This window comes from Calidris pugnax, unplaced genomic scaffold (assembly GCF_001431845.1).
Source record: "Calidris pugnax isolate Ruff unplaced genomic scaffold, ASM143184v1 scaffold133, whole genome shotgun sequence".
Classification (NCBI taxonomy): domain Eukaryota; kingdom Metazoa; phylum Chordata; class Aves; order Charadriiformes; family Scolopacidae; genus Calidris; species Calidris pugnax.
This window is the reverse complement of record NW_015090977.1, coordinates 8940065-8959416: the sequence shown is the minus strand read 5'-3', so window position 1 is coordinate 8959416 and position 19352 is coordinate 8940065. Positions and strand designations below refer to the sequence as shown.

The 19352-nt window shown below is 50.9% G+C and overlaps 1 protein-coding gene across 1 annotated transcript in view; it reads left to right on the top strand.

The window, feature by feature from the left end:
• Positions 1–7930, top strand: part of TYW1 (tRNA-yW synthesizing protein 1 homolog) — a 123606-nt gene extending 115676 nt beyond the window's left edge. The window contains exon 16 of the mRNA XM_014953037.1: positions 6563–7930. Coding sequence (XP_014808523.1) covers positions 6563–6784 — 222 coding nt within the window. The 3' untranslated portion in view covers positions 6785–7930. The remainder of the gene's footprint in view (positions 1–6562) is intronic.
• Positions 7931–19352: the final 11422 nt, after the last annotated feature.

The window sequence follows — 19352 nt, the reverse complement described above, 5'->3', positions numbered from 1 at the left end:
GGTGAGGCCTCACCAGTGCCCAGTCCAAAGGCACCATCACTGCCCTGCTCCTGCTGGCCACACTGGTCCTGACACAGGCCAGGATGGTGTTGGCCTTCTTGGCCACCTGGGCACACTGCTGGCTCCTGTTCAGCCGGCTGTCCACCAACACCCCCAGGGCCTTTTCTGCTGGGCAGCTCCAGCCACTCTGCCCCCAGCCTGGAGCGTTGCCTGGGGTTGGTGTGACCTCTTTGGTGACAAGGAAAATGTAAGAGGAAATAAAAGGGATGGTGGGTGTTTAACCCCTGCCCGGCGGCGTGGCCAGGGTAAAAAGCAGCTAGGAAGGATTTATTTTTGTATTCTGAGATTAAGCACTGCAGATTGAGGAAATTTGCCATGTTTTGATGCTGCTGAACTGTTCCAGCTGCTGCTGGGAGAAGAGTATTTCTGCTTTCGACCTCTTTTTTCTCAAAATACTCTTAATTTAAGCCCTGTAGTCTGCTTGTGTGGGACGAGTGGTCTTCAGTGAGCCCATGGGCCATGAGCTGACTCGACCTGAGCAGGAGGCTGCGCGGGTGCTTGAAAGCAAGTTTGTGAGTCTCAGGCCCATAGATATGTAAGCTTGGAATTAAAAATAAATACATCTGCTTAAGACCTGTGCACAAAGCCACACTCCACCTCCCCAGAACAATGCTTTTCCTTAATAGCAAAAGAAAGTCTCTCAAGGAAAGCCACCGAAGAACGTATGGAGGATATCCTGCCAGCTTCTCCAAAGATAATTCAAAGATAAGTTTTTTCAGGAAAGAATATAAATTGAGTGTAGTAGTGGGGTTTTTTAAATCCTTCTGTGTGTTTAAATGCTCAGGTGGTACAGGGACTGGAACATTTAAAGGCTCTGAATGCATTATTTTCCCTAAAAAAAAAAAAAAAAAAAAAAAAAGAAGAAGAAATCTTTATACATGGAATGATTTTGCTATTTTTATTTTTTATGTTTTTTGGAAAGCAAACCTCTGCCTGTAACACTGAGTGCATCTCGCAGCCCTGGGCACCGAAGGCACAGGCAGCAGCACGAGGGGGTGGTTTTGGGATTGGGGTCGGTTTGGGGGTTGGTTTGGGGGGAGTTTTAGGGGAGATGTGGGGTTAGTTTGAGGATGGTTTGGGGTCTGTTTGGGGGTGGCAACTGGGACCGGGACCATGCAGATGGTGCTGGAGCCAGGGATTGGGGCACCCGACAGCACGGAGCCCTGGTATGAGCTTCCAGCTTGTGTTCTTGCTGGGATTTTAACCCTCAGGCAGGGAAAAGACTTTATAACTTCTGAATGTCAAAGAGCAGAGCTGGCAGTTCGGTTTAATTTGTTTTTCAGGATGGGACATAAAAGTGTGGACTGGGAAGCACCAGACCTGCTGGCCTTGTAAAAGCCAAGCTGCTGAGACTTTGCTTTTTCAAAATGTTCCTTTAATGTTACACACTATGTGCAAACCAACATAAGTGTCGACTGAAACATTTGGCAAAACCAGGTTTTAAAATGCTGGGAATCCTAACCAGAAGAGCTGTCAGAGCAGCAGTGGCCTCTCCCTGCCCTCCTGTACGGTGCTACACCAGTTTCTATGCCTCCCCACCACTCAAGCACGTGCTGTTTTCCCAGTTACCACTGAGCAATTTATTTTTGTGTGTGTGGTCTTTAAAAAGATGTATAAAACTTCTGTATGTAACCATTAGACCCCGTGCATCTGCCAGGGGAAGAATCCATTTCTTGGGCTACTAAATCTTCATCTCAAGTACTAGAAAAGAAGCTGTTGCAGGACCCAAAGCCCTGCTTTCTTCTCCGGGTCTTCCCCCAGCTCCATGGGGATGGCGTGGGGTGTCACAGCCCCTTGGAGAGGGGTTTCCCCGTGGGTCCTGTCCCCACTGGGGACGGATTCTGTCCTTGCAGCCCAGGGTTTGCTCTGCAAGGAGCCGCAGCAGCCTTTGCCACACTGCTCTGCTTCACGCTCTTAACGCTGCCCACACTATTTAGTCCTGTCCTGAAAATACATTAATTTTATATTATTTTTTTAGAGAAAGCAGAGTGAATGGGTGAAGAGGAGCCTCCTCGTTTCAGTGTGTTTTTCTGCGAAGAAAATATAACATTATCCATGTTAGGACAAACTAATTGATTTTTGGCTGACTTCCATTTTTCAGTGTTAGCGTTTCATGTGTCACCATCTCTGCCTCTCTTCTGTATTTTATCCCTTCAGAGAAACCCTGTGTTTATTTCTCGGAAATTATGCGTGTCTGGAGGAATGTAGTAAATTGTAGTACTATATTGTCCTCAATATATGCATACAGTTTTACCCCCCAAAAAATTGCTTATGCAAATACGTTGATAAGAAAAGAAATATGTAGTGTTGTGGCTCTTCTCCTTCATGAATGTTGATGGGTTTCTGTAGAGAGAAGCCATCGGAGCAGCTGTAAACTTACTGCAAAAGATAATTTAAAGAAATTTCCTGTTTGTATCCACTCTTGTGAGTTATAAGTGCAAAGGGAGGTGTTAGCCACGCTCCGTTGAAGCTCCCATCGTTGTAATCCTGGTTCCTGATTGTCTTTGCTGTATATATACTAGTTTTCTCATAGGGAGAGGGACTGACTGTGTCCATGGACAACCCAACCCTGGGCAGCAGCTCGGTCCTCATAGACCCTTGCCCTGGGGCTCCCCTGGCCAGTCCAGCCAGGCCCCTCCTGGCAGAGGACTGGAACCCCTTGGCAAACGTCCTCAGTGATGGGGTGGCCCAGCATCACGCCTAAATCTGCTTTTCCAGGCTTGAAGGCCATTGTGAGCCCCACCTCGTCCTTTCCTTTGCCTCTTGTTTCCCCAGCATTAATGTCTGCTCGGGGCAGATCTGCAGAAATCAGGGGAGTTTTGCATTGCCTGCACCCATACCATGTCTGTGGGGACCGAGGGCTGGTGGGACCAGGGGGACCATTGCTCAGGGACCCTGGGAGCAGGAGCTCTGAGGAGAAGGTGGTCACTGGCTCCCAGGTCATCTCCTGCTCAAGCAAAGCCCTTGAGGAGGAGGTTTTGCCTTTCCAGACAGCACAGCCTGGCTTCAGAGCCAGCTGAAGGAGCTTTATTACTTTTTTTTATGATGCTAGCTTAAAAAAAAGCAAGGGAAGGGTTTCAGCTGTTTGTCTTTCATCGATGTATTTATCACCTTAAAAGACTTAACCAGGTAGTGAAAAAATGCAGTAAAAAACCTGACCGCGTTAGTCTGAAATAACACCGATGTTTAGCATTGGCTCACCTGTTATATGGGTGTTGTGAAACTCTTTTGAGTCTTAAATCTTTTGTTATCTATAGAATAATCACAAAAGTGTTAAAATCCAATCTGTAAATCTTGTGGGCAATTGGGGCTGTTCTCCCCCACCCCATGTTTGTCTGGTTTTTATTCCTCAGCAGAAGTAATTGCTTTCCATGACACCCTTAAAAGATTGCTCCCATTTCTCCGTGTTTTATGGCTGTGCTATTGCAGCACTAAAAATATTTAATATTATTTAATCTGCTTTTATAATGTATCCCAGACAGCCGTCGTTGGGTTGTTCTGCTGGGAATGGCAGCGTCACCTCCGTCTGCAGCAGATGCCTCCCGGCCCTCAAAGCTCCGTTGTGTCAGGAGCTGCAGGCTCAGGTGGAGTCAAAATTAAATAGCTTTAAAATCTCACTTCAACCCAGCCAAAGCTGAGGACACAGAGCAGTGCAAGTGGTTTGGGGGAGCCTGGAGGGTTGGCTCAGCTGCTCCCAGCTGCCACCTCAGCTACCAAGGGAAGGTCCAGCCCCCATGAGATCTGCTGGGGCTCTTGCAGATCCATCATGCTCCATCACGCAGCTGGTGGAGGTCCAGCCATCAGCTTGATGTGATTAAACCACAGCTTCATCAAGGGAGTGGGCTTGTCCCCAGGCAAGCACGGGTAGGGCTGTATGGTCAGGGGAGCAAGCCATGAGGAGAGGACAGGGGTCCCTTCCTGCCACTCTCTAAGCCACCTCTTGGCATGCCACCTTGCTCAGGAGCACAGCGTGGCACCCAGTGGGTCTGGGCACGTTGCCTATGGGCCAGCTGAGTCCTCCCTCACTCCACCGTGCCCTTCCTCTGATGAGGTCTGAAAGCTTTGCTCCCCAGCTCTGGGCGATGGGGACTTCTTGGGACCCGTGTTGGGAGATCTTTGGTTGCATTCCCTTCTGCTGCTGCCCTCACCGAAGGCCATTAGCTCCATAGAAGAATAGCTGATGTAAGATACAGCCATGATACGGGGGAAAAAATAAGTCTGCCTCTAAAAAGAGAGAAACCATCTAATTGTGTCCCAGAAACTCGTGTCAGACTCTCATCCCTGTATGAGAGATCCCCTCTGCGCTCGGCCGGGCGGTGACAGTGTCATCCTGCTGCTGAAGCTGCTGTGGACGATGCCAGCCCCAGCACTGATGCCAGCCCATTCTAGGATTCTGGTTTTTTACCCACGCGTTGCCAGTTAAACCAGTTGTGAGGGCAGCTGTGTTACCAGTGACTGGCCTGGCAGAGAAAAGGCTTCTTCTAGAAATAGTCTAGAAATAGTTCTCAATGTCTCCGGTGGGTAATATACGCTGTTTTCATGCCATTTCTAGCTTTAAGATTCTGGAGAGGCAGATCCCTGTGTTGGTGTTTGGGTTGGAGTGGTGGCCGTGGTCTGTACCCTCATTTCAGCTGGTCCCCAGTATCTCCTGTGGCTTTGGTGCTCCTGCTGAGCCACCCTTGACCCCAGGGGTACCAGCTCACTGCAGGCTCTTCCTTTCCTTCTGAGATAAGAGCATCCCATTGGTTTTCAGGGAAAACAGGTTTTACCAAATTACCTATTCAGTTGGGTTCAAGTCTTGGCAGCTTTGGGTTCTTCATGTGCTCGCTTTCTCTTAGTTGGCCTCAAGTCTGTCTGGGGACCCTTTTGCCATGTCAGGAGCGCTCCATCCCCATGGTGGGAATGAGCCTGACAGCTCGCTGTGTGCTAAACAGCTCTCCATTAAAGGCTTTGCTGGATCCTGTGGGTCTGGGGTTGGTTTTTTTCCCTTAATTTGTGTGAAAATTTGGCAATGAGTGTTAGTGTTTCGAATTTGAAGGGGCAGGGACTCTTAGACATGGCATGAACTTGTCACCCGGAACCTCCACGCGCATTGCAAGGGAAGTTCAGGTGTCTCCTGGATCCTGTTTGGGACCTGCTGCTTTACAGGCAGCTCGTGGCCTCCTCTGCTGTCACTTCCGTTGTGATACCTTACTTCACACGCCCAGGAGAGGACACGTCTCCTGGGTGAGATGTGGCCTCCACGATAGTGTATGAAGAAGGAGCCTTGGGCGAGTTTATTTATGGAGCGCCTCGTGCCCCGCTGCTGTGACTCTGCAGTCTCCGTCCCCGCTCTGTGCAGAGGATGACTCCGGCAAGAATCTGCTGTAATTACGCAGGCGGCAAATAGATTAGCATTAGCAGAGTTTGATTGCAAAATTTTGCAGGTGTCAGCAGTTTTGCCGACCAAAAAAGCTTTTAGCTCTTGGGCAGAAAGTCAAGTGCCATTTGAAATGCGCAGCCATCAGGTTTTTAAAAAAAAAAAAAAAACAACCCAGGGAGTCAGTCTGTTTTCCCTCTTTTCTTTTTTTCTTTTTTTTTTTTTCCCTTTCTTTTTGGATGAAGTGCATAATAAGCTCTTAGCTCAGATAAATCCTAATTGAGGATTCAGTCGAGGCTGTTGCTAAATGAGCAGAGCAGGTCTGCTAGACAAATGCAGCTTCAGCTTGTCAAAATAAGCAATTCTTAAAATTCTCACACGGAAAGAGGATTCACATCATTAAACCTTTTTATTTTCCCCCGTTCCCAAACACAACCCTCTTGCCCCTTTCAAGAATCACCCAAATCCATCCCAATCACCACAGCGTAGGGCTCTTGGGTTGTTCCTGTACCATTCTGCTGGGGCTGCCCTGAGCTGGTGTCACACGTTCCAAAAGGGGCCTTTGGTTGTCCTTGGAAAGGTCCCTTCGTCAAGGGGTACCTGGATATCACTCTCAAATGTGCACATTTCATCCAGGGCTCTTCCAGTTCCCCAAGCCAAGGTCTTTCAGGTATAAGTGACACCTGGGAAGGCTTTGGGATGCAGCACGGACGCATCCTTCCTGGGAAAGTGGGGCTGAACTGGTGGTAGGATCTGGTACTTTGGAGGGTCCACCAGATGCCCCAGGAGTCAAACTCTGGTGGCAATAACCTGCTGGCAAACAGCACTGAGTGACTAATGCTGTGAGAAAAATTGCCATCCTGTACCTGTGTGTGTTGCCAAACTTTGGGACGAAACGTGCCTCAGAAACAGTAAGTTCTGGGTATTTGTCCACCTGATTATTATTTTTTTCCTGTTAAGGCAGCGATCCCACCTTAGTTTCTGGATGGCTTAACCCAGGACCCATTAAGGTTGAGGCTAGGAAATTAAAGAATACTGCAGCTGGGCAACCAATTTAGTAGCACCCAGCATGTTGTAGCATAGATGTGTTATTTGGTGCTCTCACTGTGCTCTGCTTTGGTAACACCTTTCTTCTCCTTCCAGTTCAAGGTAGACGGTGAGTGGTGGACCTGGATCGACTACGGCCGCTTCCAGGAGCTGGTGCAAGAGCAGGAGAGGAGCAGCGGGTGCAAGACCTTCACAGCAGCTGATTACATGGCCAAAACTCCTCGCTGGGCGCTCTTTGGGTCCAGAGAAAGGGGATTTGATCCCTTGGACGTGAGATACCAGCGGAAGAATAAAGCAAGAGACATCTCTGGGTGCTGAGGTCAGGTTGGGGCTCACTGAACTCTGGGCTGCTGAGTTTTGGTCTCCGTTTCTAGGCTACCAACAATTTTTGAATCTATTCACCTAAATTTTTCTGAGGTTTGATATTGAGAAGGAGGGTAAAGCCTTTATTTAACCCTTCCCTCCTGTTTTTAGAGCTTTTTGGATGAAAATATTTATGATGCTCTCTATCTGAAGATAAATCCCAAATGGTGTGTGCCAGCGATTTATCCAAACGGGCAGCAGGATGAGGGAGGCAGTGGCTGTGTCTCCACAGCAGAGGGTGTTTGGGGTTGGATGTGGACCATGCGTTGGATTTCTGTGCCCTGCGGCCAGGAGAGCCCAAGGATAAGCACCAGGGGGATGTCAGTGCCACAGGCTGGTGGATCTGTGCAGGTAGGACCATGGAAGGATCTGGATCTAAACCTGAGCCCTGCTGGAAGAATCCTTGTACAGACAGTAACAGAGATCTATGTATTTTAAACCCTGGTGCCAGTTCCCATGAAGAACCCAACCCCAAGAAGCCGAAGCTTGGGAATGGTGCCAGTAACAGCACCGCTTTTGATATCATCTGCAGCTTCTGATATCGCTCCAAATATTTTCCAACTTCATGGGTTTGGCAGTGAATATTTTCCAAGCAGTTTTATCCCACTCCCCAGCACCCCTAAGCAACACATACAATTCTTCAAAGTCCCGTGTGTGTCCGATGTCCTGCTGATGGTGAGGACGTGCGGTGGGGAGCCAGCAGCGTTGGACATCAGCTTCCTTTGCTCCACGCAGGAGAGTCGACAGCGTCGCTGCTGGTTTGGGTGGAGGTGGGAATGGGATGGAAATGAAAACCGAATCTGGTGGAGGTTTCTCATGTCAAGAAATTGAGACCCAGAGGTGTCAGCTGCTGGCCTGAAGAAAAACAGAGTCATCCCCGAGTATTTTTGTTCTACTGCTGAACTCCAGGAGCATAGATCAGAGACCTTCATGACCCTCCCACCTTAATGGTGAGGTCCAGAGGCCTGTGATGCCCCATGGCAGCACTGTGGATAGGACTGTTCCTGAGATTGTGATTATTTTTTAAAAACGAACCTCATTTCTTAAAGTGTAAAAAGTGTTTCTAAAGAAGAAAGACAATAAAGTAATTCCTTAGAGCGCCTTTGTTGTCATTGCTGTATGAGACATTGCAAAAGGAGATGCTAAAGGGATTTTAAGGAGACCAAAAGCACAAACAAAGCAGAATTATCTTCCTTTTTGTTGATAGCACATGGCGTGGAAGGGAGAGCACCCGTGTGTCCATGGACGATGGAGAGGGCTTGGCTGATGGGAGCTGCTCCAACAGGTCAGTCACCTGGCTCCTCTCCCCAAAGTTCTGAGTGGAGGTTGGAGGTGGGGAGCAGAAATCACTGTGCTTCCTTGGGCAATGCCAAGTACGGCACAGGGGGAGGGACAGCCCTGGGGAGGGACGGGATATTTTCAAGCCATCTGTCCATCTTCCTGCCATAGAAACCTGACACGATAATGTTCCGCTGTGTGTCCATTGTGTCACCGAAGTCCAGCTGTGGGACTCTCAACCCAAGGTGTCCATGCTGTCACACGGCATCTGGCCAGAGGCTGAGCCCTGGTGTCCTACCCAGGCTGGTGACATGACGTCTGTCATGGCCTGTCATGAAAGGTGCCATTGGGGCAAGCCAGGCCATGGTCATGGTGAGATCTGATCTTCTGGGCTGCTGGTGCTGCTTCCTGGCTAAGGCATGTCCACCTGTTTCATCCTTTACAGCCCCTTTTTGGGAGCTGGCAGTGAGCAGCCTGAGCTGGGAGGGCACTTGCTTGTTGCCATCTTCCACAAGAAAACTTTCTATGTTCTTGGTAATGCCCTTTGCTGTGAATGTTGGAGGAAAGACATGAATTCATTGGGGCATTAAGAGCTCTGGGTGAGGTTCTTTGTGTACTGGGGTCAGTGGTGGGCACCTGTCTTCAAGCAAGGTCTCCAAAATGACTTTTTCTTCCTTTCCTGACCATATTTTCAAAAAATACATCCTAAATTCTCATGGGAGGTTCATCTTAGGGATTTGATTTCCTTAAGAAATAGGCTAGAGAAGGGATGCTCTCCTTTCCATTTGGGGAGAGGGGTTTGTCCTGTTCCCACCACAGTCTCACCAGGGGCAACCCCATCCTCTACTCAGTCACTGCTCCTTTCTCTTGGTCACATCTGACACCATTTAACTCCCATCTGGGCTTTGGGGTGAGGGTTAGTGGCACTGGAAAGCCCAGATGCTCCGTGCTGAAATATTTGAAGCTGTTAACAGGGAAAAAATACATTTATTAGTGAGACCTGTTCTCTGACTCCAGCTTCCCATGGGAGGGATGCTGTGGAGAAGGTGACTTCTCAGAAATTCCATGTGTTGGACCATGTTTAAGTTAAAAACTGTTTTGTTCTGGGCTTATTCTTCAGAACGAATGCAGTTTGAATAAAACTATCAGAGATGAGATGCATTTACCTGAGCATAGACGTTTAGTAGAGACCTCTCCAGACACCAAGACTCGCAAGACCTGGGTCACATCTACCAGCCCAGGTAGTTGTCCCAGGGCATCTCCTAGGTCACCTGATGGGTGTTTAGCTAGTGGTCTTCTCTGTTTTCTCATCAGCTGTGGGGTTACAGTCATCCTCGTTCCTCTGTGTGACCTGTTGTAAAGGTAGAGCACAGGGGACCTTCCCACAGCCAAGCCCAGGGGAAGGAAGTTCTTCATGCCATAAGAAATAAGGGTCCACAAGTGTTTCACTGTCTCTTTGTCACCAACCTCCTGTGGGTCGGGTTAACTGAGGTCAGTGGCAGCCTAGGCAAGGCATGAGTGGTTTGTGGGATTCTTGCTAACCATAGAATGGTTTGGGTTAAAGGGACCTTAAAGATCATCCAGTTCCACCGCCCTGTGAGCAGGGACACCTCCCACTAGACCAGGTTGCTCAAAGCCCCATCCAGCCTGGTCCTCAGCACTTCCTTGGAGCGTCAGTTTGTGTGAGGGCAGCCGGAGTTTTGGTATGGCGTGTTTTGTGTGCACCATCTCCTGCACCATCTCCTGCACCTACTCCTGCATCCTGGGCCAGACACCTCCCTCCTGCCCCCACCTCCCTGATGGAGGAATCAGCCATAAACCACCCGTGTTCACCCCAATCCGTTGCTCCTCTGTGGTGAGCCCTGGTAGCAGCCAGTGCTGCCCCGGGAGAGGTGCCCCCCGCGCCGGAGGGGCCCTGGGGCTGGTGCCCTCATCCCCTGCCGTGGTTGGCACTTCATGTGAAACGCTCCGTAAAACCCCGACAGCACCTTCCCCTGGAAGCCCTGGGGGAGCCCCAGAGAAGGCTCCGTGCTCTCTCTGCCGCGGCGTTAGCATTATTTCTGCTCCCAGCCCCCCTCAGGACACACAAATTGCTGCTGTCCCCGTCACACGGCGCTTCTCCACGGGCCATTTGGCTCAGTTGAAATAACTTGCTGGCGCTGTAAGATCTCCCTGATCCACCCCATGTCCTCATGTCCCCTCCATCCTTCTTCGTCCTATTCCCACACTCCCCCCATCCTTCTCCCTGATCCTCTGTGTCACCATACTCCCCCCGTCCTTCTTCCTTGTCTTCCTCGTACTCCCTCCATCCTTCTCCCTGATCCTCCCCTGTGTCCTCATGCTCCCTCCATCCTTCTTCCTTCCCAATGCTTCCCTCCATCCTTCTCCCTGATCCTCCACCGTGTCTTCATGCTCCCTCCATCCTTCTTCCTTGTCTTCCCTGTGCTCCCTCCATCCTTCTTCCTGATCCTCCCTATATCCTCATGCTCCCTCCATCCTTCTCCACTGTTCTCTGGGACAAGTCTGTCCTGAGTGACTCTCAGTGACTGGTTTGCAGCCCTGGAGCTGGGGCTGATGGGGACACCACCACAGGGGCTTGGAGGAGAGGACAGGGAGCGGGAGGAGGTGGGTGACCTGCACTGAGGTCAAGGCTGCAGCCTCTGCACGGCGCTGGCTGCTGGGACGGCTCAGAAAAATCATTATTTCCCTGCTCAGCAGCCAGAGGGAAAATGCAGCCCTCGAACGCTGGGCAGGATGGTGACCAGGGCTGCATCCTGATCCCTTGTCCCTTATGGGGTCCCTCTGACATCTGGAACCTGCTCCGGCAGCAATTTGGGCAGGATTTGCTCCTGCAATTACACTCCAGTTGTGCTTAAAGCAGATCTTTCCGCACACGTATCCCAAAGCAAATCCTCTTACACGAGTGGCTTCCAATTGTGTGATTAATACAAATCGCCATCGATAGCTGTTTTGGGGACACGCTAAATGGAGGACCCAGCCAGGGGGGGCTGCCAAAGCCCCAGCCATGGGCAGGAGATCGTGCTCCAGGGATGCTGGGGCTGGGGGGGGGGAGGCTTCATTTCTGCTGGGAAGGGTATTATTCACCTGCTCTTCCAACAGCAGCATTTCATGCCTCACCTGAAATTGCTTCTTTTAGGTTTAAAATAGATTGCCGCTCCCCGGGATGCCCATGAGGGCTGGAGGCTGTGGGTTTTTCAGGGGGAAGCTTTAATGGGATGGGATGGACTCTGAAAGAGAAGTGATCTTTAGTTAAATGAGGTCTTTTCTATTCTTCCAGAGATTGGTAAAATATCCCAGTCTGGGAAAAACCTCGCCAAAGTCACGATTTCAGGATCAGCCCATGCTCTTGTGATGGTGATGCTCTGTCACTAGATATATTTGACTTGATAACTGTAACGCCAACCCATTTTCCATAGGTTTTGATGTGGACCAGTGCCACCCTCCAGCAGAACATGCCTGTGGTGCTACGAGGGCACAGGGGAGTCTCCATCCTCCTCGCTGCCCCCAGGACCTCCCCAAAGCACTGCCCTCCCTCCAGTTTGGGGGTTTTTTGCCCAAAGCCTGGGCACGATGTGCTTCATAGAATCATAGAATCACATGGGGTTGGAAGGGACCTCTGGAGATCATCTTCTCCAACCCCCCAATCAAAGCATGTCCACCCAGAGCAGGTTGCACAGGAACATGTCCCGGTGGGTTTTGAATGTCTCCAGAGAAGGAGACTCCACCACCTCCCTGGGCAGCCTGTTCCAGGGCTCTGCCACCCTCACAGGAAAGAAGTTCTTCCTCACGTTTAGGTGGAACTTCTCATACTCAAGTTTGTGCCCGTAACTGGGCTTCCCGGGAGCTGTTTCCAGCGAAGAGGGACCCGTTGCTTCAAGGCTCGAGAGGTTCCATCCTAAAGGTGAAATGGGCAAAAATTGTTTTACCCATTTAAAGGCAGGGACCACCTAAAGGGTTCTGTCCCCCAGCTCCTTGGCCTGGTCCAGCTCATCGCGGCGCGTGCTGGCATCCATCCCTCCCCGCCGCGCTGCCCTTGTGCCCTGACTCACCGGGTGAGTCATTCGGGATGGGGGGCGGGGGGGAGAGGGGGGTTGCATTTGGGTTTTGGATGGGGATAGATATATTTGTTTCCAAAAATCTCCAGCAGGAAAGCATCCCCCCAAACAGAGAATCATCATCCATCAGCTTTGTCTTCGTCTGGCTCCGCTCCTAAATCATTTATGTGTTAGAGCTGCTGTTGTGCCTCGAGGGGGAAGGAAGAAGATATCTGAATTAATGGAAGGAAGGGCATCGTTTTCATTTCATCAACTGCAAACTCAGCCAGGAGCTGGCAAAGGCTGCAGGCCCCGCAGGAGGGGACCCAGCCCGGCAGTGAGAACATGTGCTGCTCCAGCAGCTCCCTGCAACGAGGGGAGGCATTTAATCCTGGGGAAATATTTCAAAGGAAGCTCTTGCTTTTCCAGAGCTGAGCTTTCCCGGAGGTGGGAGCTCACCAGTTCCTTCCCCTCCTCTTCCTCGGTCTCAATCTCCCCGGCCAAGCGGGACCGACCAGCGACCACTCGCTGCAGCAGGGACAGAGGTGGCAGGAGCTCTTGGGTCTCATTTCCAGCAGCGCTGGGACATTTAGGAGAAGGCTGGGAACACACACCAGGCATCGCTCCTTCAGCCAATCCGAATCTTCGCTCCCGAAATCCGGGGTGCAGCGGCATGATTGAAGCCAATGAGAGCAGGAACCAGGGGTGATTTTATGGCTGTCACCATCCACTGCTCCATCCCTGGTGCCCACGTCCCCATTCCAGTGTGGGGCACAAGCCCATGTGGCCGTGTCCCCCAGGCTTCCAGAGCAGAATCACCATACTTGGGTTGTCTCCCTGGTGCTTAGACAAATCCTGGCCTCTCCCTTTATCCTAAAACCTTCTTCTATTACTACTTGGAAAAACTGAGGAAAAAAAAAGATCTTTCCACCATTTGCACAGCCCTGGTGGCCCCATGTCATGAGCAATCCTCAAAAAGGTGATGCTGAGATGATCTCCCATCCCTGGGAAAGGCTCACAGAAAGATAGCAGAGGTGGGATAGCAATCCCTAAGAGCAAATTGCTGGTTTCAACTAATTAGCAGAATTTTCTGCAGGTGGGGAAGCCCCGGGTGGAGAGAGACCACGGGAGGGAGCGGGGAGGGGGTGCCTGGGGGGAGACCTGGGCAGGGAGGGCTCCTGGAGCCGGGGGCGGCTGGAGACACAGCGGGGCCCTGGGGATGCAGCGAGGCGGATGCCGGGAACAGTTATATTTAGGCTGGTGATTTAAAGCATTTTTCCCCAGAAGCTGCTGTTTGTGTCAGACTGGAAATAATTTACTGTCACAGCAGGCTTTCTATTAGTTCTACTCTTTGTTCGGTTTTGGGTTTTGTTTGGTTGGTTTTTTTTTAGCAAAAGCCTGCTCTTTGCTCCCGGTGCTGCCCCCGGGTCCCGTACCCGGCTGGGGGTCTCCCTGGTTCCCAGCCGACCCACTGCCCTCTCCCCCGGGACCCAAATAGCCAGAGGTCCCTGTGCCACCTTTCACAGCCAAAGGGGACCCAGCACGAGCATCCCTGGTGGGTATCTCTGTGCCTGACCCGGCCTTTGCCTTTTATACCTCGAAAAACCTGATGTGGTGGCTTGGAAACACCACCCGGTAACACCAGCCTGGAGGATGGTGGCCTGGCTGCAGCACCCAGCCCTGAGGGACACCCCATCCCAGGGACACCCCATCCCAGGGACACCCATCTGGGGGCTGGAGCATCCTCTCTCTCTGTCTCCCAGCCTCTCTGTCTTTGTGCTGCCCAGGCCAACAGCTCCATGTGTGTGTGAAAAGTGTCCAAGGTGGTTATTCCCAAGGCCAGGTGGTTATTCCCAAGGCCAGGTCTCCCAGGACGGCTGTGGGCTCTGATGAGGGACACTGTGGAGGGAGGGAAGATGCAGCCCTGCGGTGGGGTGGCTTTCCTGCATAGGGCTCCCCACTTCCACCACGTAATTTAGCGGGGGAAACAACACAGAAGATGCCAAAACTTGCTGGATCTCTAGTACAAGAGGGTTTGTTACGGCAGGAAGAAGCTGCAGCAGGTAAATCCCTCATCCCGGCTGTGCTGGAGCGGCCCAGGTCAGAGAGGAGCCAGGAGCAATCCCACTGGCCGTGGGGACCAAGCTCAGTTCTGGTTTTCCATGAAACTTAGATTAGATCTCTTGGGATATTTAATTAGATTTTTTTAAAATTATTTTATTTTCTCTTACACTTTACCTTCATGTATCTTAAACTTTTTTTTCAAGGACCACAGTAACTGAAAGTTTGGGTATTTTTCAAATAAACTGTTTCTTTTGAATGAAGAAGGAAAATTTTCAAGGGTTTCACAACCTAAAAATGAATGTTTGAACTGGAAGACGGGCTGGGAAAGGTCTCTCCTTCTGGACAGTTTCTGCTTCAGTGATCTGATATTTTCACATTCTACCCATCTCCTCTCCAAGCCATGGGGAAGCTGCTGGGGTGGTGGGTGCTCTCTGCTGGGGTGGTGGGTGCTCTCTGCTGGGACACCCCGACCATGGGAAGCCAAGACCACAGGAGAGCCCCGGCTCCCTCCCCTTTTGCACAGCAACCGGGGGCATCTTTCAAATTAAACTTTCTAAACCAAAAAAACCTCTTTCAGGAAAGATCAAAGCTAATGAGAAAGCTTGTGAGAAGTCATTCCAGCCAAAAAAAGAAACAAAACCAGAAAAAGTTCAGAGGAGCAGCAATTGCTTGGAAAAAAATGCAGTTAAATGCTGATGGGAGAAATCCCCCAAAATGTGGTGTCATTTCTGTGCTCTGACGGAGCCTGGGTTTCCTAAGCGTGAGCCAGTTCAGCGCCCTAAACCAGTCCCTCGTTTGCAGGGAGGGTTGGAAGCCCATGGCCATCTCAACCAGGTGGCCCCAAGGGACAAGGACGTGTCTACTCACCTCCTACAAGCACCAAGGCTTGGTCCATCAGCTCCATCCTGCCCCCATGTTGCCGTACACCCCTGGAGTTTTAGGGATGCTGATGATAACCTAATCCTCACCTCTGGGGCAGCCATCTGGGAGCTTAAACCGCTGCTGCTGCTGAGTTTCATCCTCTTTGCCGGGGGCTCAGATGAGATCAGCTGTTTAAATCATCTTAGCGCTAAATACATGTTATTTGGAAAACAGAGAGAAAGCATCAAAGACATGAATAATTAGCTGTTAAATGCCTTGCCCCAAGAAATGTGAAGCAGCTCGTCAAATTATCCAAAGCCCCCACCCTGGCCCCGAGCTGCGGAGCTGTGGGAGGCAACTGGTAATTTCTCCTGGGGCTGGGGGAGGACGGTGGGGGAAACTCCGCTGGCAGGTTGGTCTCCCCCGTCATCACGAAGACGGGACCTGGCTGTGAAGTTTTGCAGTGAAATGGGCTTGTTACAGCCTCTGCTGTCGCTACGTCCCAGCCAGGAAGCTCTGCAAGAGATCTACAAGGGGTAGATCTGCCTTCAGGCAGCTGGTGGATCACCTAGAGCATCCCACACCCTTGTTGGGGCCGGCAGAGGCAGCGCTGCCTCCTCCCCTGGCCTTAGCATCGGTGTTTCCATCTCTTACACGAAGACCCAAAGAGCCCCCGGTGCCGGGGGGTGCAGAGCCCACATCCTCCCCTGGCCTTAGCATCGGTGTTTCCAGCTCTTACACCAAGACCCAAAGAGCCCCCGGTGCTGAGGGGTGCAGAGCCCACAGGGAAATGCCTGCACCCCGTGCTCCTGCCCTCCTCTGCACTCGCTCCAGCACCTGGTGCCTGCACCCCGTGCTCTGTCACCAGCTCCTGCCTCCCCTGCTCAAATACGGGATGTAAAACACACCCACTCGATGCTCCATGTCTGTTTAATCAGAGTTTTACCCATTCCCACCCCAAAGCCATTCTGTTCCTCTCTGCCTGGGTTTGGCTCCAATGTTTTGGTGGCCCAGGAGGGACGGGGTGTCCCAGACATCCAGAAGGTCACGGGACTCGGAAGTTCAGAAATTTCAGCTTATTTTCTGGGGGTCAGGTCCTGTGGTCCTGCTCAAAAGCCTCCTGGTGCAGTGGCCCAGCAAGAAGATGAGGGTAAAATATTGCTCTTTTCTCCCTCTCCCTGCCCTGCCCCCGCTGTGTCCCACGCACCCACCCTTTCCCGGGAAAGCAGAACCCCGCTTCAGGGGTTTCAGAAATATATTCATTTGGGGTTTATTTTCAATAAAAGGCAAGATCTGTAGGAATTCAGCCCAGAAACAGACCCACCAGTGCTTTATTTCATTGACACTCACATGCTTAGCCCTTGGTAGTTCCGTGTTTATTCCATCCCTCAAACCGCGCTAAAGAACAGCGTGATTTAACTCAAAAAAACTGATTTAAAAGCAATATTTGCTAATTGACCACTTGCTTTGAATCCAGCTGCATGGGAAGGGGCGTTTCACCCTGAGCTGGGGGGTCTGGCTCATGGCAGGTGACGTCTCCATCACCCCAGACCCCCCCCTCGCTGCGTCTTGGGACCCTCCATTGCCCCACAGCTGGGGGGGGCACTGACAGGGGGCACTCAGGCTGCCCCAAATACAACTCTTCTCTAGTTTTTTAAAAATAAAAGCTACGCCTGTCCTGTAAAAGGGGACCAATCTTCTGTTTTGAGGTAAAGCAGAACCAATTTTCTGTTCAGTAATTTGACTTTGCAGCTAAAGCCTCTCCTAAATGAACTCTCTGAAATTCACGGCGTGTTGTTCAGACAACAGAGTGATGGGATCTGATGGTTTCTAATTTATGCCAAGGGATGGTGTGCAGCACGGTTCCTACTTACACTTACTGCTATAAGTAAATACATTTATTATATAATATATATAAGTATATCCATATGTTATAGTTACAACCAAAGCCAGCCAACTGCATTATTTGCCCCATGGTGAGTTGGAAGCAGAAAAGTGTAGAGGGGTCCCCCCTGCCAGGAGGAGGGGACAGGACAGGGGACCCCAAACTGACCAACAGGGTATTCCATCCCATCTGCCCCACGCTCAGTGTAAAAGCTGAGGGATCAAAGGGGTCAGTCTCCTTCAATGGCCAGTATCCAAGGAGGACTCCATCTGTTCATCTGCCTTTGATCCCGATCCGTGCGTTCCTGAATCCAGATGCAGAATCCAGTTCCCCATGGCCTTCTGGTGATGTGGTCCTCATCCTCAGAGTTCCATGCAGGTTGTATACATTGTATATATTTCATTATTTCCCTTTAATTATTGTATTAATATTTTCATTAACGTAGTTTAGTATCTTTTAAACTCATAAGTCTCTTTTCTCTCTCTTCCTCTTCTTCTCCGAAGGGAGAGAGGTCAGAGAGCGTCTGCCGTTTGTTTCCAGTCTGGCCCAAACCTCAACAACAGGTTATGTGTTATTTAATGAGATCCTCCAAGTCATTTTTTTTAATGTGAAAATGGGCTAATTAACAACAGTATTACAATAAATAATAAAATAATAGTAACAAAGATAATTAGTTGTGGCTTACAGTTTCTGTTTGCCACTGTGGGACAAGTCTTTGGCTTCAGATTCTTCTTTCCCCTTCCCCTCAGGGGGTGGGCGCTGATGGCACATCAAGGTGTCAAGGTGCCCCTTGGGTTTTGGGGACCCAGGGGTTCCCATCCTCACTCCAGTCCCTCTGGACTGGGGATGGCTTTTCCCAGGCATCTGTCACGGGCTCTGATCTCTCTGTGGTTGCAAGCCAGAGACGGGAAGACACATTTTTTTGAGCCTGGGGGGTTTAACTTGGACTTTTTTGTTTGTTTCTTGCCCAGGTGCAGGCTGGGCATGTAAAGCCTTAACGCATGTTTCTATTTCTGATTCCCATCCAGCCTCTGTGTGTGAACCGCTGTGTGCCAGGGTCTGGTTGTCCCCCTGGCCATGGTCAGACCTTACCAGGGGCTGGTGGGGCATCTGCCACCACGGGCTGTGCCTGCAGCCTCAGGGAGATACAGGCTATAACAGAGTTGTCTTCTCCAGCACTTGGTGGCAGTGGGGTTTGTTGCACCGAGGCTGCAAAGTCCTTGCAGGGGAGCTAATAAGTAAGAATCCACCTGGGTACCTTTGGGTAGGATTGATGCTGTGTGGCACATTTCAACGTGGGGTGCCTGGAGGGATTTTTCGCGTGCTGTGGTCACCTCCAGCAGACCACCCCGCGAGCGATATGAAATTATCAGCCACGTATTATGGGAATCTACTCTCCAGATGAATGCAGAAGGAAAACCAGCGGTGAGCTCTGCAGGCAGGAGCCAGGGCTGCGAAACGCCGGACCGTGGCATTAGCCGGCTGATAATAAAATATTGTTCTTTGGCAGGAGGCTTACAGCATTACAAGAAAAGCTGCTCTGAGCTCTGCTCAGCGTATGCAGGTGGCTCTGAGATACCTGCACCGCTGCTCTCCCAGCATCTGCTCAGAACAAAGCTTTTTTGGTTCCTTTAAACAAATAAGCTAGAAAAGCTGCTAAAGTCTGTGGAGAAACAGCCAGTGAGAAAGTGCGGCCACAGGAACTGGAGTTGTTATCCAGCTTTTTTGACTTGAGCTTCACTTGCAGGGATGGGGGATGGAGCGAGGGATCTCCATTCCTGGTGAGGTCTCCAAGCCTGGGCACACCTGTGACATCTCAGGGAGGTGGAATAAAGCTACATGCGTGGCCTCATGCAGTGAGGGGACATGGGGGCACAAAAGCCTCCGTCCTGCTGGAACCATCTCCAATGCCAAGCTGTCCTTGCACCCTGGGGAGCACACGCTTTCTCAAGGTCTGCAAATGCCCACTTGGAAAAGAGCAAACGTGCCGGGATGCGTGGGGTGGGTTGACCTTGGTTGGTGCCAGGTGCCCACCCAGCTGCTCGCTCACCCTCCCTCCTCGGCGAGACAGGGGGACACCAAGATGAAAAAGCTCATGAGTTGGGAGAATGGCATCAAAGCTGCTCAAAATGAAGCACCAACTCATGCCTCCTGGTTTGAGGAAGCGATGACGAATGTTTCCTGGTCACAACAAACGCTGCTGGAGCAGACAGCACCCGAGGAGCAGTGTAGCCTCAATGTGTGGTTGTGTAAAGCAGGGGGTGAAGACACGGACCTAAAATCAGTGTTGTCACTTCCTTTGCTGTGGGCACTGTGCATCACTTGGAGGAGTGTGCCAAGGCAATCACCACCTTTCCTTGAATGCTTTTGTAGCTACTTC